This window comes from Pleurodeles waltl, chromosome 4_2 (assembly GCF_031143425.1).
Source record: "Pleurodeles waltl isolate 20211129_DDA chromosome 4_2, aPleWal1.hap1.20221129, whole genome shotgun sequence".
Classification (NCBI taxonomy): domain Eukaryota; kingdom Metazoa; phylum Chordata; class Amphibia; order Caudata; family Salamandridae; genus Pleurodeles; species Pleurodeles waltl.
In genome coordinates, this window is record NC_090443.1 from 431,055,658 (window position 1) to 431,072,593 (window position 16,936).

The 16,936-nt window shown below is 42.9% G+C and overlaps 1 protein-coding gene across 1 annotated transcript in view; it reads right to left on the bottom strand.

Annotated features, from left to right (window-relative positions):
* Positions 1 to 15,051, bottom strand: part of C4_2H19orf67 (chromosome 4_2 C19orf67 homolog) — a 33,703-nt gene extending 18,652 nt beyond the window's left edge. Inside the window, exons 1-4 of the mRNA XM_069233180.1 lie at positions 15,047 to 15,051; positions 8,786 to 9,094; positions 6,676 to 6,817; positions 5,468 to 5,568 (exon numbers count right to left, since the gene is read on the bottom strand). Coding sequence (XP_069089281.1) covers positions 5,468 to 5,568; positions 6,676 to 6,817; positions 8,786 to 9,094; positions 15,047 to 15,051 — 557 coding nt within the window. The remainder of the gene's footprint in view (positions 1 to 5,467; positions 5,569 to 6,675; positions 6,818 to 8,785; positions 9,095 to 15,046) is intronic.
* Between the last annotated feature and the right edge of the window lie 1,885 nt (positions 15,052 to 16,936).

Consider the following 16,936-nt stretch of genomic DNA (forward strand, 5'->3'; position numbering starts at 1 on the left):
CATGTCATTCTGTCAGAAGTCAATGAATCTTATGCCGATGGATGTCATTTTTTGAAACAGATAACACTCTTGTATAAATCCAGAGGTATATGGAATTATGAAAAAGTATACATGAATAGAAAAACCAACCTATGAACCTAAATAATTTAGACTGATGCACTATCTAATTGCATACAGAATCTGATAGTCTTCTCTCCAACCCAAGAATGCCTTCTGCAGAGAGCTTAGCAGTATGCTAATACTAATTTGTGCAGAAATGTAATACTTCTCGCAAGAACAAACACAACTGTATCAGTTTCTCTTTTGAGAAGGAAAATATACATGCTTATGAAAAAAATGTATGGAATGGTAATCATTAGAGTGATGAGCTATCACATCGATAGTCCCATTTCTGGCCTAAGAAAAACGTTTGCAGAAAGATTATCTGTATGCCAACTACAATATTTACAAAACGAATAGGGTAGGTATTTCTTACGGGAGAAAGACAACTATATTGAATCCTAATTTCAGGAGAAACCGTTGTACTGAATACATATGCACTCACCTATTGGTAGTGAAACACATTTATACCTATCATATTCTACAACAGAGATAAATTGACAATATAACCATCTGTGGAGTTGTCTAGATATGCTTGTGCAATCAAGTGGCGTTCTAGATGATCTAACCAGTTCTGCCTTTTTCCTTTCCAGACGGCGTTTGACTCTCGGATTGGGAATTCTTCTCTCTTTCTATATGCTTTTGAAATATAAATTATGATATATGATATATGTACATACACACACACACACATACACATATATATATATAAATATATATACACAATAACAACTATGCGCAGGTTAGGGGCAGCCAGGCTGTTGAATTGACAGAGCCATTCCCTGTAGAGGGATAAGGCAAGGGTGTGTACTTGCTCCCATTTGTTCTCCCTCTGTACTAATTGCCTCATTAATTTTCTTTAGCAGAGTGATAACGATGCTCTTAAGTTGACAAAGATGAGGATCCCTGCCCTCGTGTTTTCCAACAACACCCTCCTCCTCTCTAAGTCTCCTACTGGTCTCCAAAAACTCCTGGAATGCTTTGAGAAATTTTGTATAGAATGGAGTCTAGAAATTAATGTGGGCAAAACTAAGTAAATGATACTGAACCCAGGACGTGTGACCAAGGCAAACCCTACATTAGCAGGGACACATGATGCATCATAGATTAAAACTTGAGCAAGTTGTAGGAGGCATAATCAAGCTGACACATAGCTTACAGTTTCGACCTGCACAGCCTGCCCTGCAAGTATACCAATATCAAGCCCTGGGGACAGGCACCTACGGAGCAGAGCTGTGGGGTAATCTGAATACTTCTACTTTAGATTCAGTGGAAAGTTGATTTATGCATCTACTGGACAGCGTCTCTGGTCGGTACTCCTCTACTTTCCCTTGGACTAGATCTCGGGGTGAGAGCCCTATAAGATAAGATAGGTTTATGGCCAGTCCTTTATTGGAGGAGGATCTGGGCTACTCCAGAGCTCCATCCATATCAGGATGGCCTAGAAGAAATACTCAGCCTTGTGGGTTCCCATAATATACCCTGGATTAAGTACGTGAAAGCCCCCCTGGGTAAGATCGGTTTGGCAGCTTTGTGGAATACACAGTGAGGGGATAGGCTGAGATCTAAGCTAAAATCAGCCTACTGGCAGCATAGAGATTCTCTAATATACTCCCAGGCAAGCCGAGGCAATCTGACTGACACCTTTCTCACATTCAAAGATTCCTTCAAGAGAGAAGACTTCCAAGACGAGATAGAGCCCCCTCCAGCTAGGTGCTTATTTCTGCTATTTCGCTATGGGTCGCTACGCCTCAATTCGTTCACTGCAAAATGGACCAAAACCCAGAGAATGAACAACTGGTGTACTGGGCTTTGGCACCCCAAAGAGACATGTATTGTTTTTATGCCTGCTTATGGGGATAGTTGGCGCAACTGGATACTGCGTTATGTCGGAATATGGACATTAGAGATTATAAAGTTGCACTAAGGATGTTTAAAACAGATTCCAGCAAGCCACTGATATTTGCACTTACTTGCTATCTGTTGGCCATGTGGAGAGCTAGGGCAAAGATATCTGCTTCTCCTGAGAACCAACTAGTGAAGCTGCCTTGATATGTTAGACACAATAACCATAATTAGTATTATTAATTCTAGACCCTACTTTAAGGGCCCCAGAATTTGTCTGATTTCTTTTAACCTTCCCTTTTCCCAGTATACCGATTAAATGCAAAATATTTTAAAGTTTTTATGATGTATACAAGATTGTTCTCTAAAGGTTCTTCTTATCCATGAGCTTTAGTAATATGTTTTTATAGTACTTAACTATTGTGTCTTATTTAGATTTTATTGCTTTTCTACGTGCTTTTATGGCCACTGAGCTGAAATAAAGGTCTTTGAACTGAATTGATATACATATACACACACGCATAAACACAATCACACCCACACACAAATATATATATATATATATATATATGTATATCACTGAAAAAAACAAAAGTTACAGGGATGTGTATAGTTAGGTTTACGTTTTACCCACAAAATCCCTAGAAATTCAGAAATTATAGTTATACTAATGTAAGGAAACTATAACTCATGGGCTAAAGTTACTTACTTAATATAAAGAAAATGAAAGCACAATAAAAAAAACCTCACACAATAAAACCCATTAAAATAAAATCCATCCAATACAAAATAAAAACATAAATAGCCCCTTATATGAAAAGTTAATATCTTTACTCCTGGCCAGCACACCATTCAAGAAGGAAAGCACTGTTGTTACCACCACCTCTGTGCTTAATAATTGTAAGAATAAGAGAGCTGGCTTATGCTGTCGCAAGCCCCTGGCCGTCAAGATTGGCAACAAATACCTGCACAGCAAAAGTTCATAATAAATACAGAAAAAAACAAAATGATCTAAAATCTGTGGCAAGCAGCCATCACAGGGGCACACCATAACTGAGTTTGGGTATATTGTTCTCGAGGAAAACATAGATAGGTGTGGATTGACACCAACCGATAAATATTTAAAAGAGACCCGTCCCAAGGGCGCCTAACATGACTAAGATATGGATCTGGGCCTCTTACTGTTTTCAGAAGCAGAAGAGGGTGATTAGCTGATTTTGAAAGCGCATCATTAACCCTTGCTTCCTTGCATGCCTCAGGAAGATTTACTTGACTACCTTCCTATCCCCCTTCTTGATACCCCCTGGCTTATTAAACAAATCTGGATGGCCTATTGCCTTGGTAGCAGAATTGATGTACCTAAACCAAGGGTTCCTAGGCCCATACGCACACCCTAGACAATACTCAATGATCTCCCTGTTCAGGGCCGTGGAGTCACTACTCCAAACCAACAACCACAATAACAGCGGGCTAATTTCACCTGGTCCTCCACATATTCTAGGCCCAATTCCTCATGGACAAAGAAAGACGAGCTAGAAGGTCCCACACCTAACAGTTTTCTATTAAAACGGTTGGCCTTAGTTTCAATGGCTCTGCTGTTACTAACTCCCCAAATGTCAGCACCATACATCAGCATGGGGAGGCACTTCATTTTATAATCCTGCAGTAGGGGCAAACTTAAACAAGGCGCTACATGCCTGGGTAAAGCGGGGACATCGATTTAGGAGACAGGGCCACTCATTGCCACCTTGATCGAATATAAATCCTAGGTAGGGGAAAGATGCCACCTTACTAATGGCCTTACTCATGATAGTTATGGGTCGGGTCTTAGGATTCAGTTGCCCACACACCATATACTGGGTTTTTGTGATGTTTGTGTCTAGACCCAACTCCTCCATATAATATACAAATGAATGAACCTGCCTTTTAAGGCCATTTGCAGTATGGGACAAAAAAATGTGTCATCCTTATATAACAAGGAAGGGACAAGGGAATATTTTTTCTCTAGGCAGATCTTTACCATTTGCAATCAAGTGGTGAGTAAGACCATTAACATATAACAAAAATAGAATAGGAGCCAATACAGAGCTCTGCCTGACCCTTCGCTGGATGTTAAATGATTCTCTACTTTCCCCCACACTCCATACCTAACCAAAGCATTTGCCCCATATGCAGAGCTCTTCAGAGGTCAACCAGGGAAGACCTTGAGCCACAAGATTGTGGCAAAGCATAGACCTAACTACCCGATCAAAGGCGCAACTGAGGTCCATAAAACCTAAATGTAAGGAACCCTGTTTCTTAACAATATTTTCAAAACTAATACAAAAGTCGGTGCAGCTGCTGTCTTGAAAATTTCGGGGTGATCTGTCAAGTGGGGGTTTGGAAAAAGGGGGAGGGGCTCCCAAAACACATTTCCCCAAGGCATTTTCCCATAGTGATTTTTAACATGACTACTCCTCGCAGGAGGAATAAAACTTAAGCCTCTGCTTGGCACCACACTCTCTGGAGGTTAGAGAGTGTGTTTAGATAGATTAAATATCAGGGACACTTCTGCACAGAGATGTGGGCTAGGTGTGGCGGTCGAACCTGCATTTCCCTGTGTGTCTTCTGTTGGTAGTAGCCCCTTCTTCCTCTGCACGTTTTGTTCACCTGGTGTTGGGCCTGACAGGAAAGATGAGTCTTTTCCCTGCTTGGGGCATGCTGTCCGAGTCAGAGGTGTATGAGAATGTCACAAAACATCTCTGTTGGCCTCTACCTCTGTTCATGTGATGTTCTGCTTCGTCCAGTTGGTAATACTTATCAACTAAAAATAGGTATGTTTTGAATTTGTCATGGTTTTTTATGTCTTTGGCCAATTTATGTGTGATGTTTCTAAAGTCTTTCCTTGTCTCTTCTAATTAAGTGCCTCTTTAGCATTATTCAAAATATGATCGTCTGCTGTTTCCTGAATTAAGTAAACGATTTCCTTTTTTAATTTACGGATGTTCTCGAGAGGCTTATCATGCACCATCCAGTGGTGGGAACATTTGTTGGCAACAAATCTCAGTTTTCTCTTAGTCTAGAGCTGTCTATAAAGACCGTAGATGGTTTAATTTTAACATGCAGACCATTAAGAATGATATTAGATTGTAGATATTGGGTCATAAGATGCCCATGTAATTGTGTGGGAATTCGTTTTTCTTTAGCTTCTCTAATCATTCAAATTTAGATAAAATGTCATTCCTGGGTGGGACTGGCACTGATTTCAAGGAGGAAGAGCACTTTAATAGTTTCCAAAGGAGAAAGAAATATTTCATTAATTAAAGTGCATTGGATCACTATCCAATGTCTTGGCACTCCAGTGGTATAAGGCAGCGATCACCAAGTGCTGAGCAATTTCTGACTGGCCTGGTGAAAACGCCTACTGTTTTGTTCTTTTCCCGTCATCTTCCCATGTTAAGTCCATTGGCATGGCCCCCTCCATTCCCTGCATGTTTAAATCCTCACCTCACATTGATACATGGCATCTGGCCCTCGTCTGTACCTGCATGGGTCGGTGTCATCCAGGGAGATAAATCCGAATGAAGCATACATTAGTGCTAGCTGCTCCAGCCGGTTTGTCAGTTGCTGAGAAATCTCCAGAAGCTGTGTAAGAAGAAAAGAAAAATGTTCTGGGACTTTGAAATGTCAAGAAAGATCTCATCTCTGTACTCCTAAAAGGATCCTGTATTTGCACCTCTGAAAAATTCACCTATATCAACGAAAGGATATCCTGTGTGTGCAACCCTAAAGTGATCTTCTATGTGCTGCTGAAAGGGTTCTCCATCTAAAAGGGCTTCTTTGCTCTGAAAGGATCTGCTGACCCTGCTAGCTTATGAAAAGGACCATAGCCTCTGGGTGGTCTTCCGTGTCTCCTCTACCTCAGCATTCTTATAAAGCTCACAAGTATCTCTTTACTGCACTGAGGTTATACTCTTTGTGTGCTTCTCTAAGATTCTCCAGTCGTGTGTGCTTCATTTCTCAGTCTCTTAGATTCCATAAAGGTTTTCTAGCCTGTGCGCGTTATTAAGGTCCCACAGTCTCTCACATTGTATTTCACTAAAGTTCCCAGGTCTCTATGCATGCCATCATAATTCCCCTCTCCGTGTCTTTCACAAGGATGTCTGCCTCTCTCTTTCTCACTAAGGTTCTTCAGTCACCTCGGGTTCACTAAGGTTCTGAGGTCTCCTGTGGTTCATTAAAATTCCCTAAGGTTCCCAGATGTGTGTGTTACATTGATGTTCCCAAGTCCATTGTTCTTCACTGAGGTTCCTATGACTCTTGCACTCCAATAAGAATCCCCATGCTCTATATGACCCAGGAAGATTACCATTGCATGTGCGCCCCTATTATTTACCAGAAGTCTTTCAAGTCTCCCGTTTTCCTGCAAGGTCCCCACCTGTCTCTATCCACTTCTAAAATTCCCCATTCGACTAAGATTTGTCCACCCCTGTGGTAGGGTCTATTTGCCTGTACACTCCACTAATGTCCCCACTTTCTGTGTCCTTCCAGCCTATGCTTGCTCAATGAAAGCTATTTATCTTGAGCTCTCAAATGAGGTTACCAATACTTGGAATATCCTGTGAAGTTTCCCATTTCTGGGCTCTCCTTGGAGGTTACCCATCTGTAGTCTCTACTTATGTTCTCCTTCTACTGAGGGAACACAATTCTTCCTGCAAGGCTACATGCCTCTGCCAGCTTCAACAAAGTTACCTGTTTTTTCACACCATCTTGCAGCACCTTCCTGGTAGGTATTGCATCACGGGACATAGACTCTATGTAGAGGAGGTATGGTTGGCACGCCATCAGAAAAGTAGGCATTGCTTTGGCAAATTGTTCCTTGCGCATTCTGTCCCTGCTGGAGAAAAACAGTTGAAGTCACAACACACCATCTTTTCAGACAAACATTCTCACTGAACAGAAATAAGTATTATTGCATTTACAGACAGAAAACTGATCTCTGGATTACCAGAGGGAATCTAGTCTTGAGATCATCATGACTACTAATGCATCAACATAGACAAAAGGAACGCCCCCTACATCACCTGCACAAACACACTGAATGTGACTTCCAAAGGATGTATGTTCTGGGATTCCTTTCAACATAGTGGCAACCTCCATTAAGCGGACTCCGATAGTAGGAGATCCCCAGCGTAAATCTTCAGATGACCAAAATAGTAACCAGTGGATGAGATGATTCAAGAGTCCAATCCATCAGTTTTTTTGCAATGTGCATGCTCAGACATTGCTCCTGTAGCTTCCTGTGCCATAGCACTCAAACTGCAACTCACTGATGAGGATCAGCATCGCCAACAAAGGTCTGCGGTTGCTTATTTCTTTTTTAGAAGGAATGTGCCCCAGTAGTTTGGGGTGGACAGCTCCTATTGAAGCAGAATCGAAGATGATCCGCATATGATTTGTCTTTGTAGTGATACAGTGAGCAAAAACACATCAATTGTAATTCAACACAGAGAAAATTAAAGTAATTAACAAAAAGTCAAGCATTCGGCCCACCACTAAGCACTGCTCGGTTAGCGTGGATTTTGTGCTCAAGTAGAGGTACTAGAGTGAACTGTTCTTAATACTGTTCAACAATGTTTATACTCACAGCTAGATCAACCCACACCAAAAGTAGTAATTATATCGGACACAATCTATCATTCTTTGCAGTGTGTCCCACAGGAATCTGGGGAGATAACAGCTGAGGTAATGCAAAAAGTATTGACAATTGCAGTTAAATCTACAAAAGGAGTCACCTTAAAACCAACTCTCCTCTACACCCTCTGCTTCTGCAAAGGGGGGTATCAGTTCATGTCATTGGCGTTCTTTCTATTCAGCTGAACAATGTTGAAAACTACTGTCAGTCTGCAATAGCAAGGAACTGTTTGACATGACTTATTCACTGGATGCTTCAAGCTACTCTGTTAATCTGAAAGTCCTTTGGGTTCTCCATTATAAGATTTATCCTTCTGAGGTTTATATGTTACACCCCAACAACATCAAGTTCACATCATTCAACAACTTCATCAATTTGACCATATTGTGGAGCTGACTACATTGAAGGTCGCTACGTTGCCAAAAGTAAATAAACTGAGGATAAGTGGTATTTAATGACTGAACTGCACTTGCTCCCAGTGCACAGCTAGTATATGGCCCACAGATGAGGGAAGCCTCCTCAGCACATGGGCCTGGTACTGGAACAATTGACACTAATGACCTTCACTTGCAAGCTTGGTTTGGTCAGAGGAGGGTGGGGGGATAGAAAGGTAGCAAACATGGAAAAGAAGGTAATTGTGTGGAGAGGCTTTCTCTTCTTAAATATACATTTTACTCATCTGTAGTAAATAATTTATTTGGTATATTAATAACCGAGGGAACATTCGTGTTAGTAACGGTTATTTATGACGTTACACTGTGTTTGAGCGTCGAACCCCAAATAACCTCCTGGAGTGATAACTGACTGCCTGACACAACTACCTCGACAGCATCAGGTGCAAAAAGGGAGAAATCGGACATGTGTTTGCGTACAACAGTACGTGGTCCGCCACACCGGTGGTGAATGACGCTTAGTAACCTTTAACAACCAAGGCCTAACAGCCAACGTTGGCAGCGTTTTTGGTCTGTGTTACTCGCTTCAATAGGGCGTATAGTACCCACCTCCCCCCCCCTTTCGGTCTCCCAAGTACTAAAGCAGGTAGTTCTCTCATTCTCTGCACACGCCTAACTGGGGTCTTCACGCCAAACATGTGCAGCTGGTCTCAGCCTCCCTCTGTGCTTTGGGTTGCAATGTGCTCATTCCCTGCTCAGCTCTGTTGAGCCTCACCTGTACAGCAGATATGTCTGGAAGTCCTCTGCCTTCTTCACCAAATATTGCAGCTTCTCTGTAAGAGGACGCAGCCTCTCCTCCGGGGACGTGGCCTGCTCTCTTTTCGCTTCAGGGGGCTGCAGGACATGGCATTTGGCTGCTGGTTCTTCTGTGGTGGGAACAAGATGGGTTGTGTCTGGACCTTCGGCACAGCCGGAGGGAGCACTTCCCAATGCCATAGACGTGCGGTTGATGGGACCCTGTGTATTCACTATTGCTCCCACAGTCAGAAAAGCTTCCTCGTTTTTGGCAGCAGAAGTACTCACCCTGTGAACAAAGACATTTTTAAGTGTTACCACTTTCTCCCGAAAACGCTTAATGGCTTACCCTACTATTATGTACCTGAGCCCTGGTGATGGTGCAAACAGTTATACAGGCTATTAACTACCTGCTTTATGAGGGTTGAACCTACGTTCCATAAGCCACCAACAATCTGAATCCATCTCACCATTTGGTAGAGGGTGCTAATTCATAGTACTATCTTGATGTGCATGGACGTTAATCAATTAGGGGTCGCAGCTGCGACCTCTGGCTTGCCCCTTGCGACCCCTAGAACTGTCTCTGCGACCCCTGGCCTCAGCGGTGGCAAAATGACTGTTCGCCCATATGGACATCGGTTAGGGTTATACTCTCTTTGACTTCTCTCATTTTTTTTATTACACTAATAGTGAGTAATGTTTTATTATTCATCATTAGTGTAATCAAAAATGGAGTACGATTAGCTGCCCCTGGGAGCTGAGATAAGTAAAAAAATGCCTTTAAATGTATGTTGTGTGCGTACTTGCGGGTGAATATGTGTTTTTACGTGAGAGAGAGAGTTTGTAAGTGTGAATGTGTGTGTGTGTGTGTGTAAGCATGTGTGTGTGAGTGAAATTGAAGATCAATTGAAGGGCACGTGATGTCACTTCCGACCGCTACCCCTGGCATTTTAGTGAATATACGTTCATGCTGATGTGTACAACCAAGCGAGTTATCTCAGGACAGCATTGGTTCTACCCTAAAATACCAATCTAAAGGAGTGATAAGAGAGGCTGTTCCCCCTGTTGATATCGGGCCACGTGAGAAGGTTGACGAAACGCAAAGATAGTGTAAGTATTTTTCCACAGGTGTGAGGTGTTACAATCTGCTTCCCCACGGCTTCTTCGTCTAATCACTGGACCTTGTTGAGGTAACATAGAAAAGATGCACAGGAAGGTTGCATATTTCACGATTTGTGGTGACCTCCCCTTCGGGTCTCACACTGTGACACTTTGGGGTAATTAGTAGGAAAAAATGCTGCGGAGGATTCTTGGATGAATGGAACAACGCTTACCTCGGCCAAAGGTTTTAATTACTGGAATCCGCAACTTTTTAGTCACTCACAGTCCTGGTAGATTGAGTAGCAATTACCATAAAGACGTATGCAGACACACGAACGTCTTTAACGTGAAGTTTATTCCATACCAAAACATTACGATGAGGAGGCGCACACAGCTTCTTCCAACTACTCGGCAACTGTCCGAATTCCCGCTCAATACACCTTCCCGAATCAGAATCAGGTGCTTACAATAAGTAACATAGCAACAACTAAAAGTAACATGACACAGAACATCTCCCTCAGTTAACAGTGCCAAAAAGACAGTGTCAACCTATTATTAAGATAAAATGAAAGTAAAAAAAAAATAGTTAACTAAAAAAAAGAACCCCCCTGCATCTCACCATAAGCATTATCAACCATTAGCCTCATCTTTCTCCTCACAAATATAATCCAACAGTCATTTAGTTTTTTTCCTTATTATTTTCTTGCTATTCATATTTGCTATATCTGGTATAAACCTCCCAGAAGCATTTCCACAACCTCCTTGTTGTTAATCACGTCTGGAACACATCTCGCAGTAGCCACTTCCATCATCTCCACATTCGCAATCCCCTCGACCACACTACTTTCTTACACGTTCTCCACCACACAATCATCTTCTACCTCATTCTGTCCTCCTTCTGCACTCTTTCCATTAGCACCATACTGAGCATCCTGTCTACATATGATACATGCTCATTTCCAATCAAAAAATCCAAAGCCACATCAAATTTATCTGATCCTATGCAGTTCTCATACACCTCTTTGTCACCTTTCAGCACAGCTATGCTTCTTAAATTCCAGACTTTGCCATTACTTACTAGCACTTCATTCTTCAATACCTTCACGCCCCAAGATGCTCTAAAAATTGGCTTTCCCTCTTGCTTACTTTCCATAGTTTCTTCACTTTAACTCCATTCCTACATCCACCAAAGGATCTTTTAAAGACCCCATTTTTGAGTCGTAATATTCCCTATATTTCTGACGGGTATTCGCAATTATTCCTCCAATATGTCCATCACAACACCTCCAAATGACGACTCTGTTAACCACAAAGCTTTACTCTTTGTTCTTGAGTACCTACCTCTCATGATCTCAAAAGGAGAACAAACAGTCATGTCATTAATCATGGTTCTATTCATTAGTCAATAAAAAACATTTGTAGGGCACAGCTGCAAACAGTCGTCCCAGTGCTATACATCCACACCATTCTAAAGACCACATGTAGTAGTCGTTATTGCAATGCAGAAACAAAATGTTTACTCGTACTCGTCTGGAATCTGATAAGGCGATTAACCTATCAAAGTATTAAGATGTACACAGAATGATTAAAGCCAATAATGTAGCCTGCTGTACTATCATGATCATGCTTGTAAACATTGCACTATATATAACAAAAGTTAATAAACAAATTAAAAAAAAAAAGACCACATATAGAGCATTCTTGCTTGAAAGCTGGACATGTCTTATTCTATACCAAATGTGCATTGCTATCACAACGGTAACATCTTAATTCTTCTCTATTTCCCCCAAAACTTCCAAGTACTTTCTATAAACATTGGTATTTTTTAAATGTGTTTTACCCTTCACCTTACCTACCACTTCACAATGTCTATCACCAATGTCAATATTGAATGCTTTTTGCTATTACTTGACAATGCAGCTTTTCTGACTATAGCTAAAACGCCTTACAATTCCTCTACTCCATTTACCCACACCCTTTCCTAGGAAGCCGGATTGCTGACATGAATAACTACCCAGTGCCTTATTACATCTTCATACAAAGGTTAAAATTTGCAATAAAAAGATAACCTTCTAAAGTTTGCCACATATTAATCAACAGCTTCATTAAGTTCCTGTTTTTTTTGTTTTGAAAAACGTGTCTAATAATTCTAGTACATACATTTGGGGGAAAATAACAATTGAAATCGCTAATAACTTTTTCACAAACATTAGCATCACCTCCACCCCCCATATCCCTAGCCATATGACCGTACATTTTCAAGCCTTCTGGACCAACAGAATGTAAAAATATTATTTTTTTCTCTTCAGCTGACACATTTCCCTTTTCATCAACAGTAGCAATGTAGTTCAGAAAACATGCCCTCCATTCTGGTAATTTCATACACAGATTACCACCAGCAGGCCAGAATGTTTGTGGGGGTGATAAGGAGAATTTTCGTGCACTCATGACGGAGGACAGTGTTATCCTTGTTAAACATTAAAAGAAAGTGAAATAAATAAAATTTGAGAACTTAAAAAAAACATAAAGCTGATCTCAATGATATTCTCCCCAGATATTCTCCATCAACCCAGTCCAACGCATTGTAAAGTTTCTGTCGCAGCGCTATCAAATCTTTCAGAATATCGGCCCACACACTGCAAAACCACCACAATGCCAATGAGGGAAACAAAGTTCATCACCATCCAATATAGCAGCACGTAATGTCACATAACGTGACCTTTTCCTTAGTGCCTAGTGGTGTCATAACCCACTATCCACTGGGCGTGCTTGCATCACAACAGATGAATAAAGAGCTGCAAGTAAACACAGAGCTCAATGTCACACGACTATAACCATCTTGAAAAGCTTTTCAGGGGATTTAAAGGACCTGCTCCCCCTGTTTCATCCGCTACTGCTCCCAGTGGTTTCCACATTTATGGTGAGCCAAACATTTATAAAGTATAAAAAACGGCAGGCTGAAAGTCGACTTTTAGAGCTCTATGCAGGATCCAATTTTATTTGACCAGCCCAATGTTGCCACATTGTATTTCTTAAAAGCCGGCCATCAGCCAAACCGTAAAGTGCATTAAGGAAACTGAATCATATTTCCAAGGTATGCTGCTCTATCCAGAAACAATTGGTAGACCAGGTGAAGCGGAGCACCCGCTCTGTCAGTACGCACCCTGATGCACTGGCAGAGACTGACATGGATGACAACGAGAAATAAGTCATTCATGTAGTGCAAACCATTGAACGGCACAGCACAACACCCTGGTCTGCACCAACGTTCCTCCTTAAAGTCCAAGGACAACTGATCACTGCTCTTATCAACACAGGTGCCTCCATTAATGTCATTCGTGCAGATCTATACCACAACCTGGGGGTTCTCTGCCCTCCACGCCACCAATGTTAAGGTTACGATTTTGGTAATCGCTCAGCTCTGCAACTGGCAGGAGCTTTCCATGCTGAAGTCACCCATCAGGCCACCTCTGCAAAAGCCATAGTCTATGTGTCTCAGGAAGGTGCTGAGTTCCTACTGAGTTGCCAAACCCCCTAGGATTTTAACTGGTGTGTTTCACTTTCAGTGTTCATGTAAACTATAAGGACAGACTTTTGCAAGAGTTTACCCCCCCCCTGTTCGACAGCATTGGGTATCTCAAGGGCAAGACAGTCCACCTGCGTATCGACGAGTTGATTGCACCTGCAGCCTTCCATCTTTGCCCCAAAATGGAGCAGGAGCTGGGGCTCCTCGAGGAAGCTAGCATCATTGAAAAAGTGATTGGGCTGACTCTGAGGGTCTCCCCTATTGTGGTTGTGAAAAAACCCAAACAGCCTGATGGATCTGCTTTGACATGAGAGAGCCCAATCTGGCCACTAAGAGCGTCACCTGACACCTACTATTGATGACATCACTGGATAACTCTCAGGATTGAAGTGGTTCTCCAAAATGGACCTCAGGTCTGGCTACCACCAGATACTGTTGCTTTCAGACTAATGTCACATAACAACTTTCTCCACACACCTGGGTCTCTGGAGTTATACACGGCTGAACTTCGGCATATCAAGCGTGGCAAAGGTTTTCCAACATATGATCAGAGAGGTGTTGACTGGCCTCCCTGGGGGATAAAACATGGGTGATGACATCTTGGTACATGCCCGATGTTGGACACCCATTTTACCCTCCTCCAAGCTCTGCTCACCAAGAGATCACTGTTTAACGCTTCACAAAGAAGTGCAAGTTGCTAAGGAAGAACATCAGCTTCTTTGGCTACCAGTTCTCCAACCAGGGGGATAGGACCTGACCCGGCACAAGTGAGGGACATGTTAGATGCTTCAGCACTTACCTCCATATCAAGAGTCCGCAGATTCCTTGGAATGGTAACTCATTGCGAACGGTGCATGAAGAACCTGTCGGACGTCACAGGCCACCTCTGTGAACTCACCAAGTCGACCAGGCCATGGGTGGGGGGAGAAGAGCAAGAGTAGGCATTTCACAACACAAAAGAAGCACTATCCGCTGAAACAATGCTAGTTTGCTTCAACACTGAGAACAAGTCTCAGATTGCAGTGGATGCCAGTCCCATCAGACTGGGAGCCGTACTGTCCCAGTGTCAAGATTGTGGAGACTTGGCCCCAGTTGCCTATGTGAGCCGAGCGCTTATGTCTACCAAACAACAGTACTCGTAAATAGAGAGGGAGGTCATCGCAAATTAACTGAGGGTGGGTCATATCTAAATGCATTTGTACGGCCACACTTTCACCATCTTCACTGACCATAAACCATTAATCCCTTTGATCCGAGAATCTGTATCCAAATCACCCCAGAGAATTGAGAAATGGATCCTGCATTTACAAGAGTCTAACTTTACTGTAGTGTATTGACCAGGCACTTGCAACCCTGCAGGATTCTTGTCATGTCACACGCAGCCTGCTACCCCCTGTGATGCCAAGGAAGCACAGGACACCAAGGAGTACGCCTGCCTTGCTGTTAAATGATCTAAGCCAATCCCCATGTCCCTATCAGACATTGTGGAAGCCACTGAACAAGATGACTGCCTACAAATTGCATTCCAAGCAGTACTAACTGGTGACTGGATTGCTCTCCCCTGCCACTTTACACATTGCACTGAAGAATCAAGGTTAACACTCCAATCCTTACATCATGTTCGGCAGGAACTCCCAGAAACAGTGGGCTTTCTCATGTGAGGGCCTCGACTAGTCCTTCCGAGCAGTCAAACGTAGAGCAGTCCTCCTAGCTCTTTGATCCCACAAAGGGGTGGTAAAGTCCAAAAACATGCCTAGAAGCAAAGTCTTGTTTCCTAGCCTGAATCAACAAGTGGAAGAGGTTGTTAGGGACCTTCCCGCCTGCCAAGCGGCCAACTAAACTTAACCTCCTGCACCTTTTATCACAGAGGAAGGATCCACCACCCTGTGGTGGCCTGAAAGCATGGATTTTGGCAGCCTTGATGACGGCTCACACATGGTCATCTTCATAGATGACTTCTCTCGATATCCAGAAGTGGAGAACATGCCAACTACCTCAGCACCAGACGTCATCCCGAAAGTTGAGAAAGTTATGGCCAACCATGGGCTGATTGAGGAGATCCGCACCAACAACCACCCACCATTCAGCAGTCGTGAATGAGATGAATATCTCCATTCACAGAATACAAAGCATGATTGCATTAAGCCGAGATGGCATCACACTGAGTTGGCTCCAAGCCAACAGGAAGGTGGAGAAGTTTACGGGGAGGTGGAGAGGCTTGTGAGGACTTTAACCAAAATTATCTGTATTGCTGGAGCGGAAACCAAGAATGTGGAGAGCTCCATTTACACATTTCTATGAAAGTATTGGCAAACGCCTCACTCCGCCACCAGCATTGCCCTGAGATGAATGTGTTTTTGCCAGATTATAAGGGACACCAATCCCCACATCCCTCTGTGGGCACAGCAACCTAACCTCCGAACTGCTCCAACTCCTGATGAGCATGCAGCAATGAATACACCTTGCACCAGCAGCATGTCAGTTGTCACACTTTTCACATATAAGACAAAGTGTTGGTTAAGGACCAACACCCAGGAGGAAAGTTCCACCACAATCACAGATGTCAAAGACACTATGATAACCACCAAGAAAGGAGCAGAGACTATCACCTGAAACATTTCAGAAGATTGCCCCTGCTACACAATGGCGGATCATCAAATGGTGGCTTATTGGAATGTACACCCCTGGGAAGCCAGCACAGCCTCGGTGGGGCATTAAAGAGGAGGCTTAAGTGACACCCCAGATCCATATAGTTCACCTCCAGCACCACCAGTCCTGAAACTTCCACTCCCTATGCTGCCTCCCAGTGAGCAAAACAATGGTGCTTTAAGACTCTCCAGAGACTGTCAAAGCCACCCAGGCACCAACCAAGAGGGGCAGCACAGGGTGGTATCATCTGAGATCTTAACCAACCCCATCTTGATGGTATGTAGGCTTTTTGGCTAGCTAAAAGAGTGGGGGAGCCAGCACACCACTCTGAAGGTTGCACAAATGCCCCCACCACCTTTTTGTCAGGTTTTTGCTGTTTAGTGACTTTGTAATGAGTGTTTTGGTTCTTGTTTAGTTTCTACAACTCCATGTTAAGGGAGGGATGTAGTGTTGCATCATGGTAGAACACCACCACATAGGATGCCTGAAGGAGGGGCTTTCCAGGTATTTTCCCCTGTGCATGTGCACTTTGATACATTCTGGCGTCCTTTGTCAGATACTTAATAAATATAGCCGGTTATATGGGTGGAGTTGGTTACTTTTACAACTTGCAAATAACCACCCGGTGTCCATGTCTTCTTTACAGCCAGCCAGCATGCGTGCACCATGCTACAATTTGCATTTGTTAAAAGTGTGCCTCTAGACAGCCCAGTTGTCTCATCAGTGTCAGGCTTTGAAGATGAACCAGTTGAAATCTGCACATTTGGAAACTCATGGTTATGCATTATTTGGTTTGTTACTCTCAAGTTGCTCAGTAAAAGAAGTCTGCCACTCTCACAGTTCAAAATCCAGTGC